Source organism: Peromyscus californicus, unplaced genomic scaffold (genome assembly GCF_007827085.1).
Source record: "Peromyscus californicus insignis strain IS unplaced genomic scaffold, ASM782708v3 Scaffold_4__1_contigs__length_199733344, whole genome shotgun sequence".
Classification (NCBI taxonomy): domain Eukaryota; kingdom Metazoa; phylum Chordata; class Mammalia; order Rodentia; family Cricetidae; genus Peromyscus; species Peromyscus californicus.
Window position 1 is genome coordinate 25,563,930 of NW_026294562.1, and position 26,995 is coordinate 25,590,924.

The 26,995-nt window shown below is 39.2% G+C and overlaps 1 protein-coding gene across 3 annotated transcripts in view; it reads right to left on the bottom strand.

Annotated features, from left to right (window-relative positions):
• Positions 1-26,995, bottom strand: part of Tnks2 (tankyrase 2) — a 68,390-nt gene that overhangs the window by 29,178 nt on the left and 12,217 nt on the right. For 2 of the 3 annotated variants that reach the window (XM_052761636.1, XM_052761634.1), the window contains exons 2-13: positions 24,871-25,095; positions 23,084-23,179; positions 21,135-21,171; positions 20,011-20,086; positions 19,571-19,665; positions 16,899-16,965; positions 13,707-13,893; positions 12,329-12,450; positions 9,067-9,158; positions 8,903-8,981; positions 5,211-5,382; positions 3,812-3,891 (exon numbers count right to left, since the gene is read on the bottom strand). In XM_052761636.1, the coding sequence (XP_052617596.1) occupies positions 3,812-3,891; positions 5,211-5,382; positions 8,903-8,981; positions 9,067-9,158; positions 12,329-12,450; positions 13,707-13,893; positions 16,899-16,965; positions 19,571-19,665; positions 20,011-20,086; positions 21,135-21,171; positions 23,084-23,179; positions 24,871-25,095 (1,328 nt within the window). The remainder of the gene's footprint in view (positions 1-3,811; positions 3,892-5,210; positions 5,383-8,902; positions 8,982-9,066; positions 9,159-12,328; positions 12,451-13,706; positions 13,894-16,898; positions 16,966-19,570; positions 19,666-20,010; positions 20,087-21,134; positions 21,172-23,083; positions 23,180-24,870; positions 25,096-26,995) is intronic. The other variant, XM_052761635.1, reaches the window with a different exon arrangement.

Here is a 26,995-nt window from a genome sequence, read left to right on the forward strand (position 1 = left end):
TGTAACATCAAAGTGATAATGTAATGTCAAAGAATATCACTGTAACTTCCATTTGGTGGTAAACACATGTAATATAGCACACTAGATCACAGCAGCACTGAGGAAAAATTCGGAGTCCCAAATCCATATCTACAGTCAGAATCTACATTTTAAGCCAGGCAAGGTAATATATGCCGGTAATCCCAGCATTGGAAGGTGAAGGCAGGAGGATTATGAGTTCCAAGCCAGTCTGGACTGCATGATAAGACTTTCCAACAAACAACAAATAAAAACCCCACAGCAGATCTACATTTTAGTAACACCTCTACTGTAAGTATATTAAAGTCTGAGAAGTGATGCTGCAGACCAGTGGTTCACAATTTTGACATACACTGGTCTTATCTCCAAATTTTCTAAGTCAGTGTCTAGGGTTGTAAATTTGCATTCCCACCAAGTTTCTAGGTGATCTAGCAGCCAAGGAACCATTTAAGATAATGACTCATTCTGCACTATATATAAATAAATAAAATGAACTAACAAAATGTTCTTGGCTATATACCATCCTTGTAGAACTAAGAAAATAATTGCTAAAATTATTTTCTTGTGTTCTTTGGTTCAGATGAGTAAGCCTAGCTCAATCAAAAGTAATACCCCAAATATTCTTGAGTACTATGCAGAGAATTTAGGGGAATAAAACAGACAACAGACAATGAATGCTTAGAGAGTCAAAAGAGTATTTTACTAAGTGTACCTTGAGAACAAGGATAAGTTCAGTAAGCCCCATCAGCGGTTTTATCCCAAAGAGAGCCACGAACTGGCAAAGCTTTTCTGAGCTTACAAAATATACTAGATTCAATGAGTGAGGTTCCAGTACCAAAGCTGTATTTTAGTGGGTCTGAAACATGATCTAGGAATGAGTGTTTCCACTGTGAACCAGCTGTTGCCACAAGTGGTAGTTACCACACATCATTTTAATACCTTTTCAATTTAATACTGCCCACTCTGCTATTGGGGACTGTTACAGTTAATAGAGTCAGGCTGGATGACTTAGAATAGCTTAGGAGACAACTCTTTCGCTCGGCACGCCTGCCAGGAACCATCTATTAATTAAGAAGACACACTGTAACTGTGGATGACACCATTTCATGGCCTGGTGTCCTGGATGAAATAAAAAGGAGAAAATGAGCTCAAAAATCTGTGTTCACTGATCTCTGCTTCCTGATTGCAGATGCAATGTGACCAGCTACCCCAAGCTCCTGCTGTCACGCTGGACTGTACTTTGTACTATAAGCCCAAATAAACCCTTTCTTTCTTAGGTTGTTTTTGTGAGGTATTATGGGTATCCAGAAAATGATGTAACCTGATAGATCAATAGTAAACAAATCTAAGTAAAAATGTAAATATTCACTGGGTAGTATGGAGAATGTTCCTATCCTAGTAATTCATACAGAGTTCACATGCCCTAAAATAGAAAAGCTGAGAGAGATACATTTCCAAATGATTTCAGAGTCAGAGGGCAATGAAGCTAGCCTAATGCTTATCACAGAGAGAAATGGGTGTCTTCCTTAACTCAATGGCATTACTTTGTTTTCTAAGTCCAATTTGTATTTTAAATTCATGTCTTTTCCCTCTAGGCTCCTTCTATTCAGATGAAAACAGAGTTTATACTTTTTAAAAAAACAAAAAACAAACAAAAAACCTAAACTAAAATCAAAACCACCGCCAACAACAACAACAAAAAAGAATTAGCACAAGCTGGTCTCAAACTGTGACCCCCTACCTTAGTCTCCCAAGTGCTGGGATCATAAGAGTATGCCACCACTTCTGGTAATGTTAAGTCTTATGCTTATTAAATACTTTCATGGTCTATAAGTAAATTAACATTTAAAATTCATCAGGCTCCTCATTTACATACACATACAAATACAAATAAAATTATCTAGTTTTAACTTGAATAAATATCTTGAATTTAATAAAACACAATCACTTGACTCATGAAAAACAAATCAGAAAGCCTCATTGCATGTGGTATCTCTAGTCACATTGGCACAGCATGTGCACTCTCATTCAGGGCTGGCAAGACGGCTCCGCTGGTACAGGTGCTGTGCAAGTCTGGAGACCTGAGTGTGATCACTGGAACCTCTGTAAAGGTGGAAGGAGAGAATACACACCACGCGCCCCCCCAAACACCTAGCCCACTTAAAAGATCAGGGAAGAAACTCTCAGAGCTCTAGGATGAGACCAATATTTGTAAGTCTTTTTTGTTGTTGTTGAGACAGGGTCTCACTGTGTAACCCTAACAGGTCTTTTGACCTTAAATTCAAAGCGATTCACCTTGCTCTGCCTCCCTAGTATTGGTAGTAAAGGCAAGTGCTACCATGTCTGGCTTGTGTATCTTAAAAAAACAAAAACCAACAACTATATAAATCTGTAGAAAATCTACTATGTAGAAATTCAACAAAATTATTTCAAACAGCTGCTTCTGCCACCAATTAGGTAATACAAAACCTGGTTTTGTTTTTTGACACAAGGTTTCTCTGTGTAGCCCTGGCTGTCCTAGAACTCAGAGGTCAGCCTTCCTTGAGTGGTGGGATTAAAGGCGTACACCACAACCACCTAGCTCTATAACATTTCTTATGTACACGAGTGCTGCCTCAACTTGGAGCAGCCTACTTCTGAAAAGTCTTTAGGGAGAGAAATAAAACAATAAAAAAATAAGAAGGCTTTTCTCCTGGCTAGTTTTGAAAACTGAAACAGTATTACTGCACTACTGAAGAATTATTTACTTCATGAAACAGATGAGTCAAATTCTGATTTGTATTACTTGAATTGTGAGCCTTGCTCTTTTAAAACATCAGGTTTTTGGGTTATTTACCCAGACACACATTTCTGTACATAACAGGGACACACAACACGGACAGCAGGACAGCCATGTGTGTATGGCGCAAGTCCAAACAGAGTCTGAGGGAAGGGACTCTGGGGGACTGCTGCCAGGATGGGACAGACAAGCAGTCTGGCACTCTGTAGGAGAAAAGAAATGCAGTCCAGCTGAGAAAGAGACTGAACGGCTCTGAGCAGTGCTAACACTATGCTCACACAGTCACAATTGGTCCACAGGCAGGAGGAGTCTGTACAGACACCTGCACCTGGTTCCTGTTGTTCTATGTGTCCTATATAAACAGTAATGGACAGCAACATGAAACTTTCTTCTTTTTCTTAGTATTGCTTTTAGACAGAGTCTTCCTAAGTAGCTCGGGCTGCCTTATAACCCTTAATCCTCCTCTCTGAGCCTCCCGAGTGTTGGGATTGTGCACTATCATACTTGGTCCATACTTACTTATCCTTAAAATAATTTTTTATTAAAAAAGATGATTTTATGTTTATGAATGTTTTGCCTGCATGTTTGTCTGTGCCCCACATGTGTGCCTGGTGCACATGGAGGTCAGAAGAGGGTGTTACATCCCTGGACCCAGTTATCCACGATTGTAAGCCACCATCTGGGTGCTGGGAACTGAATGCAGGACCGCTGCAAGAGCTGCAAGTGCTTCTAATTTCTGAACTGTTTCTCCAGCCCCTTATTCTCCTTTCACAGGGACAAGTGAGGCCTTTAAGACAACTACATTTTATGCTACAAGAAGAGTACCAAAACTTGTGAATGTGACATTTTCTAAAATACATGTGAAATACCCCCATTTCTCGGTGTTCCTTACTGCACAGGAATTGGTGGTTTTTTTGTCTTTTTAATAAGGCTGTTTGATGTAACAGTACAGATTTATTAAACAATGCCAAAATAAAAACCAAAGATTAACAAAAATTTAAGACGGTTTCTTACCTTTACAGTTTCTACATCACCAGCCTTTGCAGCTTCAAGCAACTGTCTGTCTGCCTCTGAGTGACCTGGTGAGATGCCCTCTAGAAGCGGGGAGAAGAGAGGTTAATTTCCATGTAGAAAATTAGACCAAGCTTCGAGGAAGTCAGTCCTACTTTACTAAGGGGAAAACACTCAGGCTATTAGAACTTTTGAAAATATGCACTGAACAGAATGTGTAAGCGTGCTAGCTATATGCTATTTAGGTGGTGTAAAGGAACATAACCAAAGTGAAAGCTTGCCTGCATTCTAACCAAGCCACGTGTGAGCACTGGTAAAGAGCAACCAGCAGAAATCTAAACACGGTTCTGACATTAACTAGTTATCTACTAGTTATCTGAACCTGGACAAATCATTAAAGTGATATTAAAGATCCAGAGCCTCAGGCTTTTTTTCCATTTTAAGGAGTATAGTTGGATTAGAAAGCAGCTAGACATTTCAAGTTTAAAATTGTGTCTTGAGCCAGCAGTGGTGGTACACACCTTTAATCCCAGCATTCAGGAGGCAGAGGCAGGCAGAACTCTGTGAGTTCAAGGCCAACCTGGTCTACAGAGTGAGTTTCAGGGCAGTCAGAACTGTTACAGAGAAACCCTGCCTCAAAAAAACAAAAACATAACAAAACAAAAACAATGAAAACTGTGACTAAAACTCAAAATTTCTGAGAAGAATATGTACAACAAAAGAAGTTCCAGGTAAAGGTTTCAGTTTAAAAATTAAACTTTAAAAGAACTAAAAGAAAACAGAGATAAATGTTTATGTCTTAGGATAAACATCTAGAACAGTGTATCAAAGGAAGAGCCAAATAAACTAATGTGGGAAGGTGCCAGGGTAAATCTCCCATAAACAAAATAATAAAGCCAGGGACAAGATGAAAAGAATCACATTGTAACATGCATTATTAGAAGACATATACATGCCTTACATACTCAAGATCTAAAAAAAGAAGAAAACAGTCCCAGTGCTTATGGAAAGGGAGGGGAGGGGAGTACAGGAGAGGGGAGAGATGAGGAGGAAAAAAAAAAAAAGGACAGGGTCTATGCAACCCTGTCTGTCCTGGAACTCAAAAGAGATGTGCCTACCTCTACATCCTGAATACTGGAATTAAAGGTGCACACCACCATGCCTGGCAAATCAGCTTTATTTACGCAAAGAAACCAGGCAGATTATGCTACTGAACAAAAGTCAAAATTATAATTTAATGACATTTAAGTATCAAATATAATGAGCTAAGAATTTTAAGTTAAGAAGGCCAACATTTCTCAAATTTTTTCCGTTTATTATCAACTCCTACACCTAACACCTGATATGTGAAAAACTTTAAAGGTTAATCTTTAAAAAAGAATGTCAGAGAAGCACCCAATACCTTGAAGCAGCTGCTGTACATTTTCATTTCCCATCTGCAAGGCGGTGAAACCCTGAAGGGATATGATGTTCGGATCACACCCATAGCTCAGGAGCAGGCGGCAGGTCTGCAGATGACCACAGTGTGCAGCTCTGTGCAATGATGTCTGTCCAAGACTGTCCAAAGCATTAACCTTCATAATGCAGAAAACACTGAAATTAGCATTGCAGCGCACCATCTAAAATCATCCAATTAGCACTTAATACTTACTACTAAAAGTTTCTAGCTTTTTTTTTTTTTTTAAAGAAACCAACTGTCCAGTGCCAAAGGAGGCATTTTTCCCATGCAATACTAGAGTACAAATTCACCAATCCATGAAAACTGGTATTAAGAATGTAGATCCAACTTTGGGTTAAACACGTGGGTTGCCAAATACAGTAAGTTCAACATTTAAGTTTTATTTAGCCTTAAAGCATTTATGAATTCACACTATTCAGAACTAGACAGTGACTGAAAAGATTGCATCCATTGAAATTTTATGGGTCTTTGAAATACATCATTTTTATGATTGGCTCCAAGACATACAACAGCCAAGGAGAACTCCAGAGGTGAGTTAGTATTCAAATACTCATTCCTATTTAATTCTTTCTACACCATGTATCATGTATAATATTATGTTAATAAACATACTGTATATCCACAATGGAACATTCACCAGCAATACAAAGGCACTGTGGACATGCTGATCAATCTCTAAAACATTATACTAATCTCTAAAACCTTACACTAAAGTGTACACATTTGTGATAGATAAATCTCAAAATGGTTGTTATCGTTTGGGGTAGAGACTGCCTGAGATGAAGAAGCACTGTTATAGACTGAATTCAGGGCCTTACACATTGAGACACTCTACCACTGAACTATCCATCACCCACTTCTGCCTTAGCCTGTGTTCTTTAATAGATTTTGGTTACACAGATATACTGTATATGCATGTGTGTATATATACACATACATACATACACACACATATATATAGAGATTTGTTAAAATTCAGCACATACATACTGAGGGTTTGCACATTTCACCCCATATAACTTTTGTACCTACAGAAAAACTATATATAAACATTCAACTTAGTTGCTGTGTATACACGGAATATTTAGCATGTGCACAGTAATCTGTAAACATGTCAAAAAATACATGCTGACGGATATGTAACATAATATAGCTGGTGACAGTATCCAGGTAGTGGGTACCGAATTATTTTTTGTAAAGTTCTTTCAATTTGGCTGTATCTTTGAAACTCTTCACAAGAAAATAAGCTGACCTGTAAGAGCACCTCATTTCCACTCTGCCTCCTTACCATGAGAATAATTCAATATATAACTAACCAATCCTATGTCCACCAGTGTCTTTTGAGACACTGGCTAATTAATAATTCATGTCATCAGAGAATATTTGAAGATGGACATAGCAAGATCTCAATGAGCATAAAACTAGAATGTGAGTGTCCATGACTACAGAACTGAAACCCTATTTAAAATGCTCAGGGCAATGTTTACTCACATACTAAACCATATTTTTTGAAAAACAATCCCTGAAAGCTTTGAGTAATATATATCAGGGTGACCAACTTTTGCTGGTTTGCCTGGGACTTCTTCAGTCTTCGCACTATGACACAGGTTTTTAGAAACTACCAAGTCCTGGACAAAAGCAAGTAAGTGGTCTCTAGTCACAACAGTTTCACTAAGTTTCACAACTCAGACTCAGTGTGCGCCTGGATACTCTTCAAGTAGTGTGCCGTAATGTAAGGAAAGAGCAATCCACAAGAAGGCACAGAGCAGAGACAAATGAGGATGCCAAGCAGTCAAGCAGAAACCAACTTTATTTTATTCAGTAATTTACAATAGGAAAAATCACGTTTATACATTATCAGAAACTACCCGAAATCAGAGATTAGGACATTAAAGGTAACAGAAAAAGAAACTGAAAAATTTAAGTAATTCCTTGAGAGGGGAGAAATCCAAGGAAGGAGAAGTAAGAAAACTGACCTGCAAACCTGTGAGGAGAAGGTCTCAGGGCCATTCAGGGCCTGTTCTTTTTCCCTTCACTCACTCATAGCAGCTCCATTTCTGTACCACATACTAGATTTTCACTAAAAATTTTCTTTGAAGAAGGTAAAAGTCTTTGGATTAAAAACTGTAAACTATCAACTGTCATTTCTGCTATGTACACCTTTTACCAAGCATTCTTTAAATTAAAATTTTGAAATTGTGTGTGTGTGTGTGTGTAAAAGCCTATGGAAGTCAGAGGACATCTTCTGGGACTCAGGTCTCACCTTCCACCACGCTGAGGCAGGGTCTTCTTATTGTTTCTGCCACTCTGCTAGCTGGCTGGTGAACTGGCCAACTTCCCTGTCTCTCCAATCTATCAGAACATTGAGATTACAGATGTGTGCCACCACACCTGGCTTTTCACATAGATTCCAGGAGATCCAATTCAGGTAGTTAGGCTTGAATGGCAAGCACTTTATACACTAAGCCATTTCTCTGGACTTATTATTAATCATATTTTAAAGTTATTGAGTAAGAAAATTATTTACAGCTTTGAAGGAAGTAGTTATTCAAGGGGTAAAATGCTTTGCATATAAATGTCAACTAAAGAACGTTAATTCATCAAAATGGTTATATATGTTGTTTTAACTCAAATTATTTACTTCTTCTATTCAAGTTCTTTGTCTTTTTACAGAAATCGTGGAAAGTACAAAGTCTGCACTGGTAAATAAGAGGAGTTATTTATATTAATAAAGGAATTTCAGATGCTGGTCAGAAAAGAAAACCAGAGTAGAACTGGTCTGCTAAGACAAGAGGTGTTCTGTGTACTGTTAAGAAAAACTCAAGTATAATGTTGATCAGTGAATTAAAAGGAATGGAGAAAAAAGGACATATAGGAATAACGTACATATGAATAGATACATAAATTTCCTAACAATAACAAAAAATAGATTTGGGAAGTTCTGCATGTTGAGGGTTGTGGTGTGTGCATGTGCACACGTGTGTATATGTGCATGATGGTCAAGAGTACAGCCTTGAGTGTGGTTCCTCACCCTCTATCTTGTTTGAGACAGACTGGGTACTGTACATGCCAGGCTAGCTGGCCTACAGGCATTTAGACACTCTTCCATCTCTGCCTCCCATTTAGCTGCAGGAGCACTATCTCCTGCTCCATGGATTCTAGGAATCTGAACTCAGGTCCTCACAATTTTGTGGCAAGTACTTTTTTTGTTTTTAATTTAGCAAAGCCAAGAATGTACTAGAAACCACTTGTTAACAGCTGACATGCACTCACAAGCTCTGTGTTTCCGCTGTAAGGAGGACAATGCCAGGCGGGAATGGGGCCTGCAGGGCGACCGGCCGCCACCAGGCTGGGCTGTGGTCTTGCTCCAGCTCCCCCCATGCTCCATTCCCTCCCAACCTAAGCTCATTCTTGCTCCTTCTGAACCACTTCCTCTCTGGGCCTGGCTCCCTGAAGATGGCTGAGTTGGGGTTGGCTACTCGGTTGAGGGGTATTGCGTGGCAAGTACTTTTACTCCCTACCCTAGGGCTAAGAGAAAAAACCCTTTATGATAGCACGACTAGTTTAAGGAGCTAGATCTCCACTTATCAGAGAGTGACTGACTGGATTACCAACGGTTACCAGAAAGGATGTACCTTTGCTTCATGCTTCACCACTACTTCCACAACGTCATTGTGAGCTTTTTCAGAAGCCACGTGCAGAGGAGTCAAGAATCTTAAAGAGAAAAGGCCAGCCACAATAAGTATATTTTCCATACAAAAAGATATTAATAACATCTACTGGTCAAGGGTACACTTACTCTTTAGTCTTTTCGTTGGTGTTTGCTCCTTTTCTTAGCAGCAGTTCACATATTTGCTTTCTTTTGGGATATGGAGATGCAGCAGCACAATGCTAAATAATTCAAATTGCAGCATTAATCAAGGACCATACAGAACCATTTTCACTTAAGAACACTTGTGTTTCCAATCATGGATAATAAATGCAATATAATTTCTTTGTTTTCTTTTTACCCAACTTTGCTCTTGAAAAACTTTCTATTGGAGAGAACGTGTAGTAATTACAGATTCTGACACAGCCAGAAAATCCCACAGGATCAAATACTTTGTGTTATTAAATATTCTGGTTAAACTTTGTTCTCAATTTTGAAAATACCACTACAGATAGGATGAATGTTCTATTTAAAAGGGTGGGATAGACTCAAAGGTTTAGCATTTCTTCTTGCAGTGCTAACAATAGATCCACAGCTTCAGAGATGGTACCCCAGCTCTCCCACGGGGCTGTGTATGTCCTCAGCCCAGAGTTTGGGCTATTACATGAACAGGCATACCCATCTGCTCTGTTCTCAATTCTGCTGGTTTAACAGCACTGCTGGGCTAGCTGCTAAGATGTGTTCTTCCTTAACTGGCCCACAGCAGAGTAAGGACATGAACTACCTGTTCGGCACAACCTGTACTGCTTGTGGCTGCAGCATTTCTGAGTATCAAGAAGGGAAAGAGAAAGGAGGTAGGGATTTGCCTTTTATAAACTTATTACCTATGGTTATGGCACAATCTTTACATTCTCAACATCTGGATAATGCTGTCTAACAGATACTCAATATCTGACTGAGAATTGACCAAATCAATGTGAATATTTGTCAAAACCCAAATCTGAAAGTTGTGAGCTAAAAATTTTGGTTAAAATTTTAAAGCAAAGTTGCTCTATACTTCTAAACATACAGCAATAATGAAATTTGTTGTTTTTTTTAAAAACGATTTATTTATTTCATGTATACGAATACTCTATCTGCATGTATGCCTTTAAGCCAAAAGAGGACATCAGATCCCATTATAGATGGTTGTGAGCCATGATGTGGTTGCTGAGAATTTAACTCACGACCTCTAGAAGAGCAGCCAGTGCTCTTAACTGCTGAGCAATCTCCCCAGCCCCTGTTCTCCTGTTATTAATCATACATTGTCAGTTCCTCACAATTATGTTCCTGATTCATTTTTTTGATATTGCTGCAGTCACCAAAATAATTCCTTTACCCTCAATAAAGTCAAATCTAACTGGTATACAGTTCTTTTGACACACTAAGAGTAATACCCTAGAACATTTATTCTGAATACAAAAAAAAAAAGATAGTTTATTTCCAAGAAGTTTTCATTACACCCACCACAAATCAGAGTCCTACTCTTCTGTCCATCCTAGGGAAAGGCCTGCAATCTCTAGAAACAGGAAGAAACTGCCCCTGCACAACTACCCATGAACACTTAAGTCCTAGCATGTTTTAAAGTTAAAGACATTACAGCAGGATACTTAGAGGAAAACACACACAGTAAAACATTCTTTCAACTGTGCTGTTTTGCTTTTATTACCTGAGATCACTATGATCTGCTACTACACAGAAAAGCCCCAGAAATAAACATGCTTCTGAGAAGTGTGATGAAATCCTGCCCTTTGCTCTTTGTGCTGAGTATACAGGCTGCATATGCTGCCTACGCGTTAGTAACTTTGCAGCTGTCTGTTATCATTGAATCAACTGGAGTGTAACAGTGTTTGTGTTCAAGAAGTGCTTATTTTACTTAACGGCTCTAAAGTGCAGGGGCAGTTTTGCTGGCAACTATGATATGCCAGAGAGAAGCTGTAAAGTGCTTTTTTTAACTGAAAAGCTTCAACTGATGAAGGACAGAAAAGATACTGTATACTGAAGTTTTACTAAGAGCTACTGGTATGGTCGTTAATTTTACTGTGTGTAAAGTATAAATTAAACTATCTCAGGTGTGGTTATGTAAGAAAAAAATGATATATGTAGGGTTCATCACTATCTGTGATTTTAAGCAGTGACTGGGGAGTTGGAAGATATTCTCCTTAGATAATGAGATTTTTCACACTAGAAAATTTTCCATGACTGTTAGTCTTTCTTTTGTTTTTAAATTTATTTATTTATTATATATACAGTACACCTATCCCTGCAGGCCAGAAGAGGGCACCAGATCTCATTACAGATGGTTGTGAGCCACCATGTGGTTGCTGGGAATTGAACTCAGGACCTTTGGAAGAGCAAGCAGTGCTCTTAACCTCTGAGCCATCTCTCCAGCCCGACTGTTAGTCTTTCTAAGCGTCTCCATACTAGTTTAATGCTGCTATGGTTTTAAATTTCTGCTTAGCATTTTTTATTAGTCTAGAGCTTTAGTTTCTTTTTAACTTGGATTTTAAAAAGTGAAATGTCGGGGGCTGGAAAGATGGCTCAGCAGTTAAGAGCACTGGCTGCCCATCCAGAGGAGTCGGGTTCCCAGCACCCACATGGCAACTCAACTGTCTATAACGCCAAGATCTGACATCCTCACACATACATGCAGGCAAGAACACCAATGCAAATAAAATAAATAAATTAAAAAAAAAGTTAAGCGTCAAGTTTCACAGTTTATATTAAGGCATAAGGAAGAAAACACATTATCTACCAGTCAACTTTACTCATTTCCTTCTACCTAAAGAACACTATGAAGCTTATATAACAGAGTTTCCTGTTTTCTTCTAGAATTTCTACTTTTTAAGGTAGTCACCTCTCTCACTCCATGCCCTGCTTCCACTTGCTTTTTAAGACAGAGTCTTGCTAGTGTGGCTCAGGTTAGCCTTAAACTTGTGGTCCCCCTACCTTAGCCTTCTGGATCCTGGGATTCCAGGTACACAGTATCATGCCCAGTTTGTAAATGGAAGTAACTCTAAGATACTAAATTCAAACTTGTGAAAACCACAAATGACCACTTGTTTTGTGGGTGGTCTATTTGTCTACGCTATGGAGATTTCCTTTATATATAGATGGGTAACTGGATTTAGTTCAGCATGGTAGCAAATGTCTAGTTCAACATTTGAGAGGCTGAGGTAGGACTACCACGAATATGAGGCCAATCTGGGCTATACAACAAGATACTAGACTCACAAAACCAAAACAACAACAAAAACATCAACCAGCCACCAACAAACAGATGAGTATTTTAAAAACAATGCCACCACTAAAATCAGACATTATGATTAGTTTTTGGTTATTTTATTTGAAAAGCTTAAGTCTGAAACATTACCAATGCTGTTTCGTGTGTTTGAGGATGTTTGAAATTCACCATTTCCAGAGAAAGATGTTTTTTGATTCTTGTAACATCGGCTTCCCGTGCAGCCTGCAGCAATGAGTGGCCTTTGAATTCATCTAAACAAAGAAGCATTTGCATTCACATGAAAATTGTCATAGTAATGAGGCTTGCCTTGCACAATACTAGTATTTTCAAAGTAATCTCCAAAATAGCCAGATTAAGGCTCTATAGATTAGACTAATAACAACAATTAATAGACACAATGGCATTCTAGTTCCCATTAGTCATGGCACAATTCATTCCCAAGTATATACACAAATTTAGGCCAAGGCAAATCCATGGTCTGTTGATATTCTCTAACTGGACTAGAGATATCTACACTATTACAATCTATTCCCACTGCAAAGTGTTCTGAGAACTTAAAAAGGGGCAACCATCACTCCTCCACTAGTATTACAGTATAAGATAGTCTTGCTCAGGTCTATCAGGTAACTGTGGATCAACATTAGCTCATCAATAACTCCTTAGGATGAACAGAATTAAAGCATTTCTTCAATGCTTCTCTTTTACTTATTAGATTTGTGAAACCACTCATTATCATTTTACTGTTCTGGAATAATTCAAGTTTAGTTCACGCTGTTCATTTATATATAGGAATACTATATCTGAATCAAGTGCTTATTTCTTACTCTATTTTCTTTAACTACACAGAAAACCACAGAATTTGGTCCAGGGAGTAAAGAATATTATATGTCACAATCCAGGGACTATATTTACAAGACAACTTTTTGTAAAATTAACTAACAAGTCCCAAAGATATGAGTAAAATTCAAAGGCTATAATTTTTTGTTGTTGTTTTTTTTTTTGAGACAGGGTTTCTCTGTTTAGTTTTGGTGCCTGTCCTGGATCTCACTCTGTAGACCAGGCTGGCCTCGAACTCACAGAGATCCACCTGGCTCTGCCTCCTGAGTGCTGGGATTAAAGGTGTGCACCACCACCGCCCGGCTCAAAGGCTATAATTTATAGTTCTTAAATTTAAAAACTAACCCAAATATATTTCTACTCAGTATTTAAATTATTAACTATGCAAACAGGAACAGACACCCATCCTTAAAGAAAATATTTTACTATTTAAACATTCCCCTCCAAAAAAAAAAAAGCTCACTCATTGAGGTCATGTATCTCAGCTAAGTATCATATGTTTTTTTTTCTTCCTTCAAGACAGGGTCTCACTATGTAGCCCTGGGTGGCTTGGACCTCACTACATGCACACCAGGCTGAACTAAAAAGATCCACCTACATCTGCTTCTTAAGTGCTGGGATTAAAGGTATGTGTCATCATATCCATCTTGAACATCATTTTTATACTCACATGACAATCTTTCCTTCAACTGTGGTGTGGGAGCCAAGTCTATAGCACTTTTATTATGACAGTTCAGCAAGGTTGGATCTGCCCCATAACTCAGGAGAAGAGAGCACACTTCAACCCTATTCTTAGAAGCTGCCTCGTGAAGAGGAGTAAATTGCCACAAGTCCATTGCATTTACACAGGCACCATGCTGGGGAAGAAAAGGCGTATAGTTAATGCACAATTCTTAAGAGAATTTAGATTAACCCTGTGTAGTTTAACAACACGCAAGTTGGAAAAAACGTCTTCTGCAAGAATCTCCCTTTCCTTTTGCAGGTATAATTAACATACAGGAAAACGGAACTCTTAATGAGTGTAGCTTAGTAAATTTTGACAGATATACATCTATTCCACCACACAAGAAACAAGATTCATACCTTTTTTTTTTTGGTTTTTTGAGACAGGGTTTCTCTGTATAATAATAGCTCTAGCTGTCCTGGAACTCCCTTCATAAACCAGGCTGACCTCGAGCACACAGAGATCCACCTGCCTCTGCCTCCCAACTGCTGGGATTAAAGGCGTGCTCCACTACCACCAACCACCAAGTGTTTGCTATGCTTCTTTCATTGACAACTTTGGCCCCCTTCTTTTAGTACCATATTTATGTGTTTCTGAATTTCATAAAAAACAAAGCACAGTAGATTGTCTGTGTTTAGCTTTTTCACATATTAATGTTCCTAAGACTCAGGCTGTATCACTAGTTTGGATTCTTTTTTTTTTTTTTTTTTAACTTTATTACATTGTGATTTGCTTAGCCTGTTACTAGACAACTGGACTGTTTCTAGGAGAGGGAATGAGAAGAGTAAGGCAGCAGGGAGCAGGAGAAACTGGAAATAAAAAGATTCCTAAATGTGGTTTGACTCTGACACTGTACTTCCATTATCACAGAATGAAGGTAGCCTTTCAAATAGCTAACATTACACAATATACTTAGGCAACTTCAAAACTCCAGATTTTTTTCTGGGGGGGGGGGGCAGGGCTATTTTTTTTTTTTTTTAATTTTGATTACGTGCATCAGTGCAAGGCCTCTGGAGGCCAGAAGAGGTAGTTAGATCTCCTGGAGCTGGAGTTAACAGGCTGTTAGAGGTGCACAGTGTGGGTGCTGGGATCCAAACTCTGGTCTTCTGCAAGACTGTGTATGCTCTTAACCCAACCACCTCTCTAGCCTCCAAACTCTAGAATTTTTAAAACATCACATCTCATGCACTATTTTTGTGAACTTAGGCCTTTTTGTTGAATCTTATTAAATTTGATCACACTGGCTTCAACCAAAGCTGTTCACATTTATCTTACAAGCTTCATGTCAACCTGCCAACTTTTATATATCCTGTAGTGGGTAGCCATTCCAGCTTTGGTCTGGAAGTTCCAACCCCTATTGAGGCTTCGGTAACTATCACACCTACAAGGCAGGGCCAAGGGAGGACCCTGAAGACCCGAGATCTGGATGCATCGCATCTCGTTTCCTGGACCCTGGACGCTAGAGAGACCGAGAAGAGTTCTCCAGAGAAAACTGTCGGACTGCACTGCGTCTTTCCCAGAACCCGCAACCTACCTATCCCTTCATTTGTAAGTTACGCCACTAAATAAACTTCCCTTTTAACTATGTAGAGTGGCCTTAATAATTTCACCAATAATATTCTTTCTAATTCCTGTTTTGTTTGGTTTTTGTTTTTCAAGACAAGGTTTCTCTGTGTAGCCCTGGCTGTCCTACAGAGATCCGCCAGCCTCTGCCTTCTGAGTACTGGATTAAAGGGATGAGCCACTACCATCCAGTCTTTCTAATTTTCTAATGGTCAAAACTTTATTGTAAATAATTCACAAATAAAAATATTACTCAGTTAAGACTAGCCAGACCCAAAGCCATACAGTCTCAATGAATGGGTATAGCTAGAACACTCTTATTCTGAAGCTATGGAGCTTTACACTGGACTCTTACTTTCACTCCCAATTATATTTTGATGCACTTAACTGTCCCCCTTCCACACACATAAAGAAAAATAAACAAGAGTTAAAACCAAAAAAACAATTAGCTTCATATTTTCTAATTCTATATCAAGACAACATTAAAACCTGAATCACAAAGTTACAGACGAACTTTCCGGCAGTCTGTTAGAGTCTCTGACATCCCCTCAAGGAAGAACAGCAGCAGTCGACTCTTGGCAGAGCTGCGTAGTTATGAATCTGACAGACTTTCCCCTCCTCAGATCAGGCTACTTGCTTTCTTGAACTTACGAGGATACGAAGATGAAAGTTGAGAAAATGCCTTGCTTCTTTTAAAAAACATTTATTTACTTATTTATTTGTGATACTTTGATACTGGGTCTCACTATGTATACCTGGCTGGCTTAGAACTCACTATGCAGACCAGGCTGGCCTCAAAATCATTGAAAATCTACCTGCCTCTGCCTCCAGAGTGCTGAGATTAAAAAAGACAAGTGCCAAACTTGTTATTCTTTAATTTTTTTTTTTACAAAGTACATTGTCAGTCTCAAAAAACAAACAAAAAACCCAAACCAAAACAGTAAATTTATTGTCAAATTAAATTAGTGTGTGCACACACATGCACGTGCCACAGTACACGTGCAGAGGTCAGAAGACAACTTGAAGGAGTTGGCTTCTCTTACCATGCGGACCCCAGGGGATTAAACTGAGGTTACCAGGCTAGGCAGCAGGGGCTTTATCCACTAAGACATCTTGCTTGTGCCAACCCTTGCTATTTTTATGTGTGCTGGTGCCATACTTTATTATTTAACTCAAGGATGTGACTTGGTACCCTCTGTTCCTAGGTACAGTGAGTGTCCTGTTCATAGATGCAGTCGCTGAATGAATGTCTTCTGTTAGCCAGACTCTTCAGTAAAGGTTGTCAACCTGGTGCTTGCCCAGGACCTCTGTATGTATTTTCAATCTTATTCTGGTAAGTCCCTGATCCCTCACTTCAGTAACACTTTAGTATGACCTCTTTAGTGCTACTTTATATTTGACATTGCATGGTATCTCAAAATTCTGAAGGCATTCAAAGGCTAGCTTATCAATAATCTGCATGTTATGATTATTCCTGCTTTCTACCAAGCACCCAGAATAAAGAATAAGCCAGAAACAACATGCATTTCAAATCATTTTACGTAATTAAAGAAAATAAGGCACAAAAGAACTAACCTTGACCAGAAGTTCAGTTACTTCATAATGACCGTAAGAACAGGCATTGTGTAATGGAACCAGATCACTACAATAAGATGAGGGAAAAAAAGCCTATTATTACAACATAGTCCCTAAGTCTACAATCTTCAAATTGTAATTCCTGAGTCTCTTTCAAATCCATATTCCTTCTCTCCCCACCACTACTATTGGTTATAGTTTGGGCTTACATAATGTTACAAACTTTATTTCTGAAACAACCGCTAAACCAATTTATTCTCTAAGCATTAGCCAGATTTTTATAAAGGTAAATCCCTTATAGGCATTCTTGTTTTAATATCATTGTTCATCCTTGCTTTGAAGAGATGGTTCTAATTTTTTATTATTTCCTTAGATGAGGTCTCACTATGCAGCTTTGGCTGGCCTGGAACTCACTCTGTAGACCAGGCTGGTCCTGAGCTCACAGACATCTACCTGCTTCTGAGTTCCCAGTGTTGGGATTAAAGTTGGGCATCTGGTTCTAAGTCAGCATGACACACACAAGGTTCTGAGCTTCTCTCTGGCCTTGTAATTCCTTGTGTGTCTGCACATGTACGGTTCCCAGGTATAGCTTTCATTCCTTCTGTTGCTCTGGCTCACATTTACATAGCTTTTTCAGATTTATTCTGAATACTAGCTAGGTCTTCTTTGAAACATCTTTTGAACTTCTCTAAGATAAATGCTATATAGTTCTTAGTAAACTGAGGCCAAATTCCTCTGTAATGTAATGGAAGAACTTCTGGCTTCTACCTTTAAGCTTCTCCCTCTCCTTGGATCAGCATTATGACTCAAACAAGCACTGCCAGAGCAGCTTCTGGTAATACCAATTTTTCTGCCACTCACTAAATACTGCTGCTTGAATTTCCATTCTCATAAAACCAAGAGCTCTAAAAGTTAGCATAATGTTTTCTGCCAAGTCATTTCCCTCCTACACGTCAGTATGTGTGCTGTGGGCCTAAAATGTTTCAGGATGTAATTTCCTCTACTCCTCTCTCTTGCTTGACATCCAGATCTTTGCTATCTCTGCTATTACACTGCAGTATGTCTCTGCCTTCCTTTTCATTTTCCCTCAATCACTGCTAGAGATCTTAGCTGTACAGAAGCTCCACAGTGCTCACTCTTAGCTACTGTTCTTCTTCTTCTAGTCTCCTCCTTCCCCAACTAATCCAACACGTATTATCCCATAATGCACCTCTCAAATTCCTTTGAGGGTAAAACAACAGTTCTTCCTTTCAGATCATAAAATGCTTAAGACTACAGAACAAAGTTGAATTTCTTATGCTAATAACATCAAAACTTCTAAAACTTGTTTGTTTTTTTAAACCAGTTTCTCCAATTCTGATATTTGGCCCATGTGCATCATCATCATCTGCTTTATCCAAGTGTGTGTGTGTGTGTGTGTGTGTGTGTGTGTGTGTGTGTGTGTGTGTGTGTTACTGGTGAACGAACCCAGGCCTTTGTGCATGTTAAAACAAAAGTCCTACCACTGAGCTACATTTACCTTCTTTCACCAGGGGTGGGGGTGGGGTGGTATGAATATCTGACTAAATTGCCCCAGGCAGGCCTCATCCCGGCCCCAAGGAGCTGGGTGGGATTATATGCCTGTGTCAAAGTTGGCTTGGTTACTACTTTTTAAATGTACTACCTACACTTTCCTATAGAATCATATTCCCTAAACTCTGCTTTCTATTTGTTTACTCATTTATTTTTGAGTCTAGATTCCAGATAGCCCAGAACTGTTTGCTATGTAGTTAAAGATGCTCTTGAACTCCTGAGTCTTCTGACGATACCTTTCCAAGTTATAGGATTATAGACATGTGGTATCACACCCTGCCCTGAAGATATGGGTGGAGCATACATCTTCTAAAAAATTTTCTAATAACTCCATCCACCAATCTCTACTTACCACTCAAATTTATGAGGCATCTTTCAGAAGCTATTGAAAGACCCTTTAGGCTTACACCCCCAAACCTCAGGAAGAGAGAAACTTCAAGCACCAGGAAATGAGAAACTGAAAATCTAGTTCCCAGGGCAACCTGACTCAGCCACTACTCAATCACCGCTGTAACAATATAACAATGTAAAAAGATTTCTGTTAAGAGATGTGCTCAACTGTGACTGGGATAGTTGCAGGTGTTCCAGGAAAGACCACCGTGACCTGTGTGTAAGCTCCACTCCCGCCCTGATACCCCCTTGAGGTTTACGTAACTGTACCCCCTCTGTGATCACTATGTGATCAGACCATGTTCTTGTGAAACCAAATTGTAATCTTATGGCTTTTGTGGGTTTTTCCTTTAAAAGCCCTCATGTGGCTGCAATAAGATGCGACTCTTGCTCTTTGGAGCAGAGTTTGCCCATCTGTACAGATGTTTCTTTAATAAAATCCTCGTGCTGTTGCATCAACTGGACTGGAGTCTGGGTTCTTGGGGCGCCCACCTGAGACCCTAAACTTTGGGGTCCAACACTATAAATTATAATGTATGAGTGGTAGGCTTAACGCTTTATAATCCCTATGGTGCTCAGAACAACCTGCATCTTATAAAAGCTCAATAAACACGAACGATTTGCTTAAACAGCACCAGGAAAGTGCTTTCGTTAAGGAGATAGTGTGTTATAAGGACTCTAACAAGACTTCACTTTTGTTCAAAGCTTACCCTTTGTCTTTAGCATGGACATCAGCTCCATGCTGCAGTAACAGTTGCACAATCTTTACTCTGTTGTATCCTGCTGCCAAATGCAATGGAGTTGACTGAAATAGTAACCAAATAAACTAATGAAATTCACATAATGGCTGCATAAAATGTCTGAAAACATAAAAACTCAAACATAAAACAAAATCTAACTATGACTTCATTGCTAATAAACAATCATTTTGGTTTTATAAAATGAACATATATAGAAAGCATAGCATAAAAGTTTAAAGTTCACTATTGCATACAGAGACAAATGTTCATTATCAGTGAGTTTTATTAAGCTTAAGAATCTCAATTTCTATTTAAAAAGAAAACACTAGAACTCTCTTTAAATGTTTTAATTTATGATAAATATATATTCCTATCACTAGATGACAAAAAAAGAATCTTAAAGCCAGTACCTTTCTGCCATCACTTGCATGGCAGTTGACGTTCAATGGTGTAAGCAAAGCCATCATTTTTTCCTCATTGCCACTCCTAGAAACACACCAAAAAATCTATCAGTAGCTTATACTATGTATTGAGACCATTAAAACAAAGTCTTCTCTTAAAGGATGCTTATGGCATTAAAAAACAACTTTTTTTAAAAAAAAGAAAAGGTCTGTTACATTCTGTAGCACAGACTGTCTGTCCTAGAACTTTCTATGTAGCTCGAGCTATCCTGAACTCAGAGTAGGCTTACTGACTCTGCCTCCCATGGATGGAGATTACAAGTGTGGGTCACCAACACATTTCGGGAGTGGGGATGAACAACCAGAGATTCACAGTGAAATCTGTTTTCTTTTTAAATATGTGTGTGTGTGTGTGTGTGTGTGTGTGTGTGTGTGTGTGTGTGTGTGTGCGTGCGCGTGTGTACACATACATGCTAATGTGCACTGCCCACAGAGGTGTGTGTGTGTGTGTGTGTGTGTGCGCGTGTGTGTGTGTACACATACATGCTAATGTGCGCTGCCCACAGAGGTCAGAGGCACCAGATGCTCCTGGAGCTGAAGTTAAGGGTCGTTTTAAGCCCTCTGATATGGGTACCAGGAACTAAACTTGGGTCCTTTGCAAGAGCATCAAGTGCTCCTAACTACTGAGTCACCTCTCCATCCCCTCACAGAGATCTACCTGCCTTTGCCTCTGGAATGCTGGGATTAAAAGTGTCCACCACTATATCTAGCAAAAACTTGCTTTTTAAAAATTTATTTTTAGCTGGGTGGTGGTGGCACACACCTTTGATCCCAGCACTCAGGAGGCAGAGGCAGGTGGATCTCTGAGTTCGAGGCCAGCTTGGTCTACAAAGAAGTTCCAGGACAGGCTCCAAAGCTACATAGAAAAACTCTGTCTGGAGCCCAAAGAGGTCAGGAATGGGCATAGGAACCTCTGGAACTAGAGTAACAGATGGTTGTGAGCTGTCTTGTGGGTGCTGGGAACCGAACCTGGGTCCTCTGCAAGAATATCAAGTGGTCCTAATCCCTGAGCCATCTTTCCATCCCCTCATTGTGAAGTTTTCATGGCACATATACATAATAGTAGTACACACCTGGCACTTTCCAAGAGTTCATCTTTCTTATAGTCACCTGTGAATTAGGGGGTAAGGGAAAAAAAGATCAGAAATTTTTAAAAACCCTCAGTGATAGTTTTATGCATAAAGATGCCCACTAAACATCAAAACTTCTAAAAATTGTTTGTTTTTTCAACCAGTTTCTCCAATTCTGATATTTGTCCCATGTGAATCATCATCATTTGCTTTATCTAAGTTTGTGTGTGTGTGTGTGTGTGTGTGTGTGTGTGTGTGTGTGTGTGTGTGTGTGTGATTAAACCCAGGCCTTTGTTCAATCAGTCTAGAAATAAACTCCTAAGAATTATAAAGTAGTTAATCAAAATAGTATCAATGCAGTTTCAACATGGAATGCCTTTGCTAGTACAATGAGAAAGAATGATTCAATGTTACAGAACGTATGACCACAACAACCATGAAAACAGTATGCACAGATAAAGCAAGGTCCAGAAAGAAGTACTGCCAAAGCTGACTACACAGAGTGGAGCCACCAGTAAACTTCCCTTTTCTCCTAAAACAAGTACACTATGCTTGCAGTGGAGATGGGGGCAGCCCGGCACAGCTGCCACCACTTCACTCAAAACCAATCGGGGAGTGCTACTCAACAGTACAATCGTAGAGAACTTGCTTGGTACACAGGAAGCTCTGAGTTCAATTCCCAGAACCAATGAAAAACCCAATTCAAACCAAACCAAACCAAACAAAACCTCCAACACCAGACAGACACACACACACCAAAATCCTTACATAGTAACATTATAAAGTTGATGAACTCTTCTATAGAATCACTAATTGAACATAATCACTAACATCTTTATGAGTCTAAATTTATACTAGGATTTTTGTTTAACATTACTTTATAATAAAATAAAAAGGATTAATTATATAATATTTTATGGGAACAGTTTTTATATTTACAAATGAATACAAACAAAACTATTTAAAAAATTAGTAAAATTTAAGTTAAGGTAAAGATTTGCAGTAAGAATATCTACACTGCAGCCTATACTGAATTTATATTGATTGATCAAGGCACAGAATAATAGTAAAGGAGGAAACAAACACAGAATTGAACAAACAGAATTAATAGTCACAATGACAACTCACATTTCCAGAAATCTCCAGGGACTAGTCTAAACTTTCTTAGCAATGCCAGAAGAAATATCAGAGTCTAAGCACAAAGGCTCACAGTATAGCCAAACCTCAGGATTCTGCCTTTTAGATCAGACATAATTCTAACAGTTACAGGCACACATACACATAAAATTAAATAAATATTTATAAAAAAGAATCCAACAAATAATGGCAGTTACTTAAACTAGACAGCATACTGGGTAAGGGCAGAAACACATACAGTAGATACAGCTCAAACCAAGCCCACTAGCTTAAACTAGAGCTGAACTCATGCCAACAGATGACAAGGAAATGAATTATAGTTAAGATAGCCATACCACGGTACTGAAATGTGTCCCAAATCTTGATTTGAAATAACTAGAAGAAAATTAGTGCTTTTTGAAAGGATTCCTTAAAAACAAAAACAAAACACACACACATATATATAAATACACACACACACACACACACACACACACACACACACACACACACACACAAAACAGTATAAAAAGGAGTACATTAACTGTCTGAAAAACGTGGGGATATTTTAAAAACATACTGACTACCTGAAGCAACACAAGTTTATCACATCCTGCCACCTATACAATGACAAACTTAAACATAAATTTGAAAGGAAAAATTTCTTTTCTATTTTAGACAAGAATCAAATTAAACTCTCCACAGACAGCAAAATAAGTGAACTACACTGTTTACAAATTCTACTTGAGGTCATTAACTGCATGAGACAGTGCGTCTACCTAGCCCAGTAAGTATTTGTACTCTTCTTGGAATAAGCAAAGTGTACGCAGACTTACCGGTCAGTACAGCTTTGGCGGATGGGTCTGCTAAATCCAACGCTGTCCTTCCATCTGTATTTCGAATGGTTGGCTCAGCTCCATGCTGTAAGAGTACTGCAAAAAATAGCAACACTACCTTTCAAAATGGTGAACATGGCAATCTGAATTAATAAATCAGTTTTTTAGTAGTTCTGGTACAGGGACCATGAGATGTCTCAGTGGGTAAAGACATTTGCTGTGCAAACCTCACAATCCAAGTTCAAATCCTAGAATCCATCTAAAGGTGGAAAAAGAGATACAAGTCCACAGGGTTGTTCTCTGACCTCCACACGTGGTCTTGGCAAAAATGTCCTCTACATCACATAGACACATACAATAATAAATTTAAAACAAAAGTCCCAGTACAGAATTCTCAAAATTATTTAAAGACTGTTTGTATACTAATAATATGGTAAATGTTTAAATTTAAGAAAATGTAACATATTCAATTATTTATTACACTAAGAGCACGCTAAGTTTTCTCATTCAATGTAAGTTTTTTTTCTTAGCTATTTTTATCACTGTTGACAGGTGATGAAGGATGATAAGTATGCAGGGGAAAAGGGAAAGCTGGCTTGAAAGCTTTTCTTGTTGCAAAGGAGCACTGTCTATGCTAGAAAGATTCCTCTATTATGAAATGCCTAAAGCTGTGTAGTCCAGGCAGAAAGCTATAGGATTTAAAACCTATGTGAATACAAGCATGCATTTGTGTGCACTTGCACACACAGAAGGAAAAAAATAAAAAGTTTTTTGAAGAATGGAGAGGTCAAGGCTGATCCGAACAGGGCCTATATAGTTACAAGACGACCCTCAAACCACAACCAGAGTTCTTCATAAGGCCCCTTTCTGTTTTCCTACATTTCTCCAGTACAAAGATGCCAGAAAGTTGAGCCTTCAGACCTGATTCTGGCTGACTGTTCCAGTTAGGTTTTTGTTACTGGGATAAAACCATGACCAATAGAAACTTGGGGAAGAAAGGGTTTATTTGGCTTACAGGTTACACTCTATCACCAAGGGAAGCTGAGGCAGGAACCTAAGGGCAGGAACTGCAACAGACACAATGAGAAACACTGCTTACTGTCTTGCTTAGCTACTTTTCTTACACAGCTCAGGCTCACCTGCCTAGGAAGGCACTGCCCACGATGGGCTGAGCCTGCCTACATCAATTAAGAAAATGCCAATGTAACGGAGGCAATCCTCAACTGGGGTTCAGTCTTGCCAGGTGACTCTACCTGGTGTCTAGGTGATAAAACCTAACCAGCATACTAACTTACACCATTATTCTCTAATACTCAATGTTCATTTCCACCATGGCTTTATTTGGTTCTTTTGTTTTGTTTTGATTTTCAGAGACAGGGTTTCACTATGTAGCCCTGGCTGTCCTGGAACTTGTTCTGTGGACCAGGCTGGCCTTGAACTAAGAGATCCACCTACTTCTGCCTCCTGAGTGCTGGAACTAAAAGCCACCATGCTCGGCTGCTTTTATTTGGTTTGTTGAGCATCTTATCTCTCAAGAGAACACAAGTTTCTAGAGAATGATTTTTTTTTCCTCAAGGAATTTTAAGATTTTAAGAAAAGACATTCAATAAAGAATGGTTAGACTGAAGCCTGGAGGGGAAAAAAAAAAGGTTAGATTAAATCATGAACAGATTTAAATGAATGTAAGTTCAGCCTAGTAGAAAGACAACATTAACAAATTAGATTCAAAATTAGATTTAGAATAGTTACATGTTCTAGAAAATTCTGAAAAAGAAATACAAGCTTACCAATGCAAACATCAATTTTTCCTTTAATAGCTGCTTCATGGAGAGGAGTATAATTCCAATTATCTCGAGCATTTGGGTCTGCACCATGTTGCAAAAGGAGATTGACGACTTCGGCGTGACCAAAAGAGCATGCATTATGAAGGGGAATAAGACCCCCATCATCACGTGCTTGCACATTTGCACCATTCTGAAGCAGATATTCAACCACATCTTTCCGTCCAAAACCTAGAAAGAAAGCCAATTGTCCACATTTAAATTTACCAAGGAAAACGATAAGCCATGCTAAAATGTTTTAGGATGAAAAAATAACAAGATCAACAATTCAAGAACTGTTGAAAAGATGACCCGAAATATATACAGCTAACCTTAATGGTTAATCTCAAGGTCTCTCCCTCTGCTAAGTAGCCCACACCACCTAAGTGGTTGAGAGCCTTAGCTGCTGCTGCTACTAAATTCAGAGATGATTGGGGTGGGGGTGGGGGGTGGCGCGGGGCAAAGGCTAAAACCCCAAATGATTCCAACTACATGATGGCATTTCCAATTGTAAATACCAAATTCTGCATATTTAGTGTGCACACATTTTCAGACACTCCATGTATGTAACCTAAGTATGTAAATGAGTACCTAATAAAGAAGTGGCAGACTTAAAGTCTTATAGAATCCCTTTCTGCTCCAGTGGGGGACCATGAGGAAACAACAAATTAAGACCAGCTTACAGCTTGTACTTGCCTACGTGATGACAGAGGTGAAATATACGTCTTTATTTTGCTATTTGCACAACACAAACAACTTCTTTCTAGGTAGGCGTCCTTCTTTATATAGGTGCCAGTCTGCTCAGGCATCCCCAAACCAAGTGAAGCAAAAAGGTCTGGTGTCTTAGCTAGCGTTTTTATTGCTGTAAAGAGATGCCACAATCATGGCAACTCTTTTTTTTTTTTTTAAGATTTATTTATTATGCATACAGAAGAGGGCGCCAGATCTCATTACAGATGGTTGTGAGCCACCATGTGGGTGCTGGGAATTGAACTCAGGACCTCTGGAAGAGCAGTCGGTGCTCTTAACCTCTGAGCCATCTCTCCAGGCCCCAATCATGGCAACTCTTATAAAGGAAAGCACATAATTGAGGTGGCAGCTTACAGTTTCAGAGATTTAGTCCATTATCAACATGGAGGGGAGCATGGAAGTGTGCAGGCAGACATGGTGCTGGCACATCTTCACTTGCAGGCAACAGGGAGTGACCTGAGACATTGGGTGGTTATCTTGAGCATATATGAGACCTCAAAGCTCCCCTTCACAGTGACACACTTCCTCCAACAAGACCATACCTACTTCAACAAAGCCACACCTCCTGGTAGTGCCACTCCCTGAGATTATGGGGACCAATTACATTCAAACTATCACATCTGGTAATGATTATTCTGGTTTACAGAATAATTTAGTACCAATGAAATATTATCTCCTATCATTCTTATACTATTAATACTCAATACCTTTAAAAATTAACTGTGAAATGAAAGGATTTGGGGCACACGTTAAAGCAGGTGATGGAGGGTAAATGTGTGTGCTGAGACAGAGAAAAACCTCAACTCCTCAGTCTTCTGAAGTTTCTCCATAATATTCTTAGAATCATTAAGTCTGAATGTAATCTGATGCAGATCAAAAGAATGGAATGGTCTTTCCAGGTGGATAGGAAACTGACTGCGAGTGAAGAAAACAGCGCTGAGGAAGTCAGCTGGGTTTTTGGGGGAGGTAGGGGGGGTTCAGTATCTTTTGGCGAGGAAGATGAGTAGCGTGTGTGTGTGTGTGTGTGTGTGTGTGTGTGTGTGTGTGTATACACATGAACTATGCATGGAGGTCAGGACACTGGCTGTCACTCCCTTCCCTAGTTCCCGGAAGCAAGGGCCTGTCCCTGACCCCAGAGCGAAGCTAGTGACCAGCCAGCCTCCTCTCCCCCCCCCCCCCCCCCCCCAGCACTGAGATGATCAGGCCAGCACAACTGAGCCTGCTTGGTTGTTTTTCTTTTTAAATGCTGAGTGCTGGCATCTAAACTTTGGTTCCTAAACGTGCACAGCAAGTGTTTCTACCACTGGGTATCTCCCTAGCCTGCCTATCCCTTTGGTTTTTA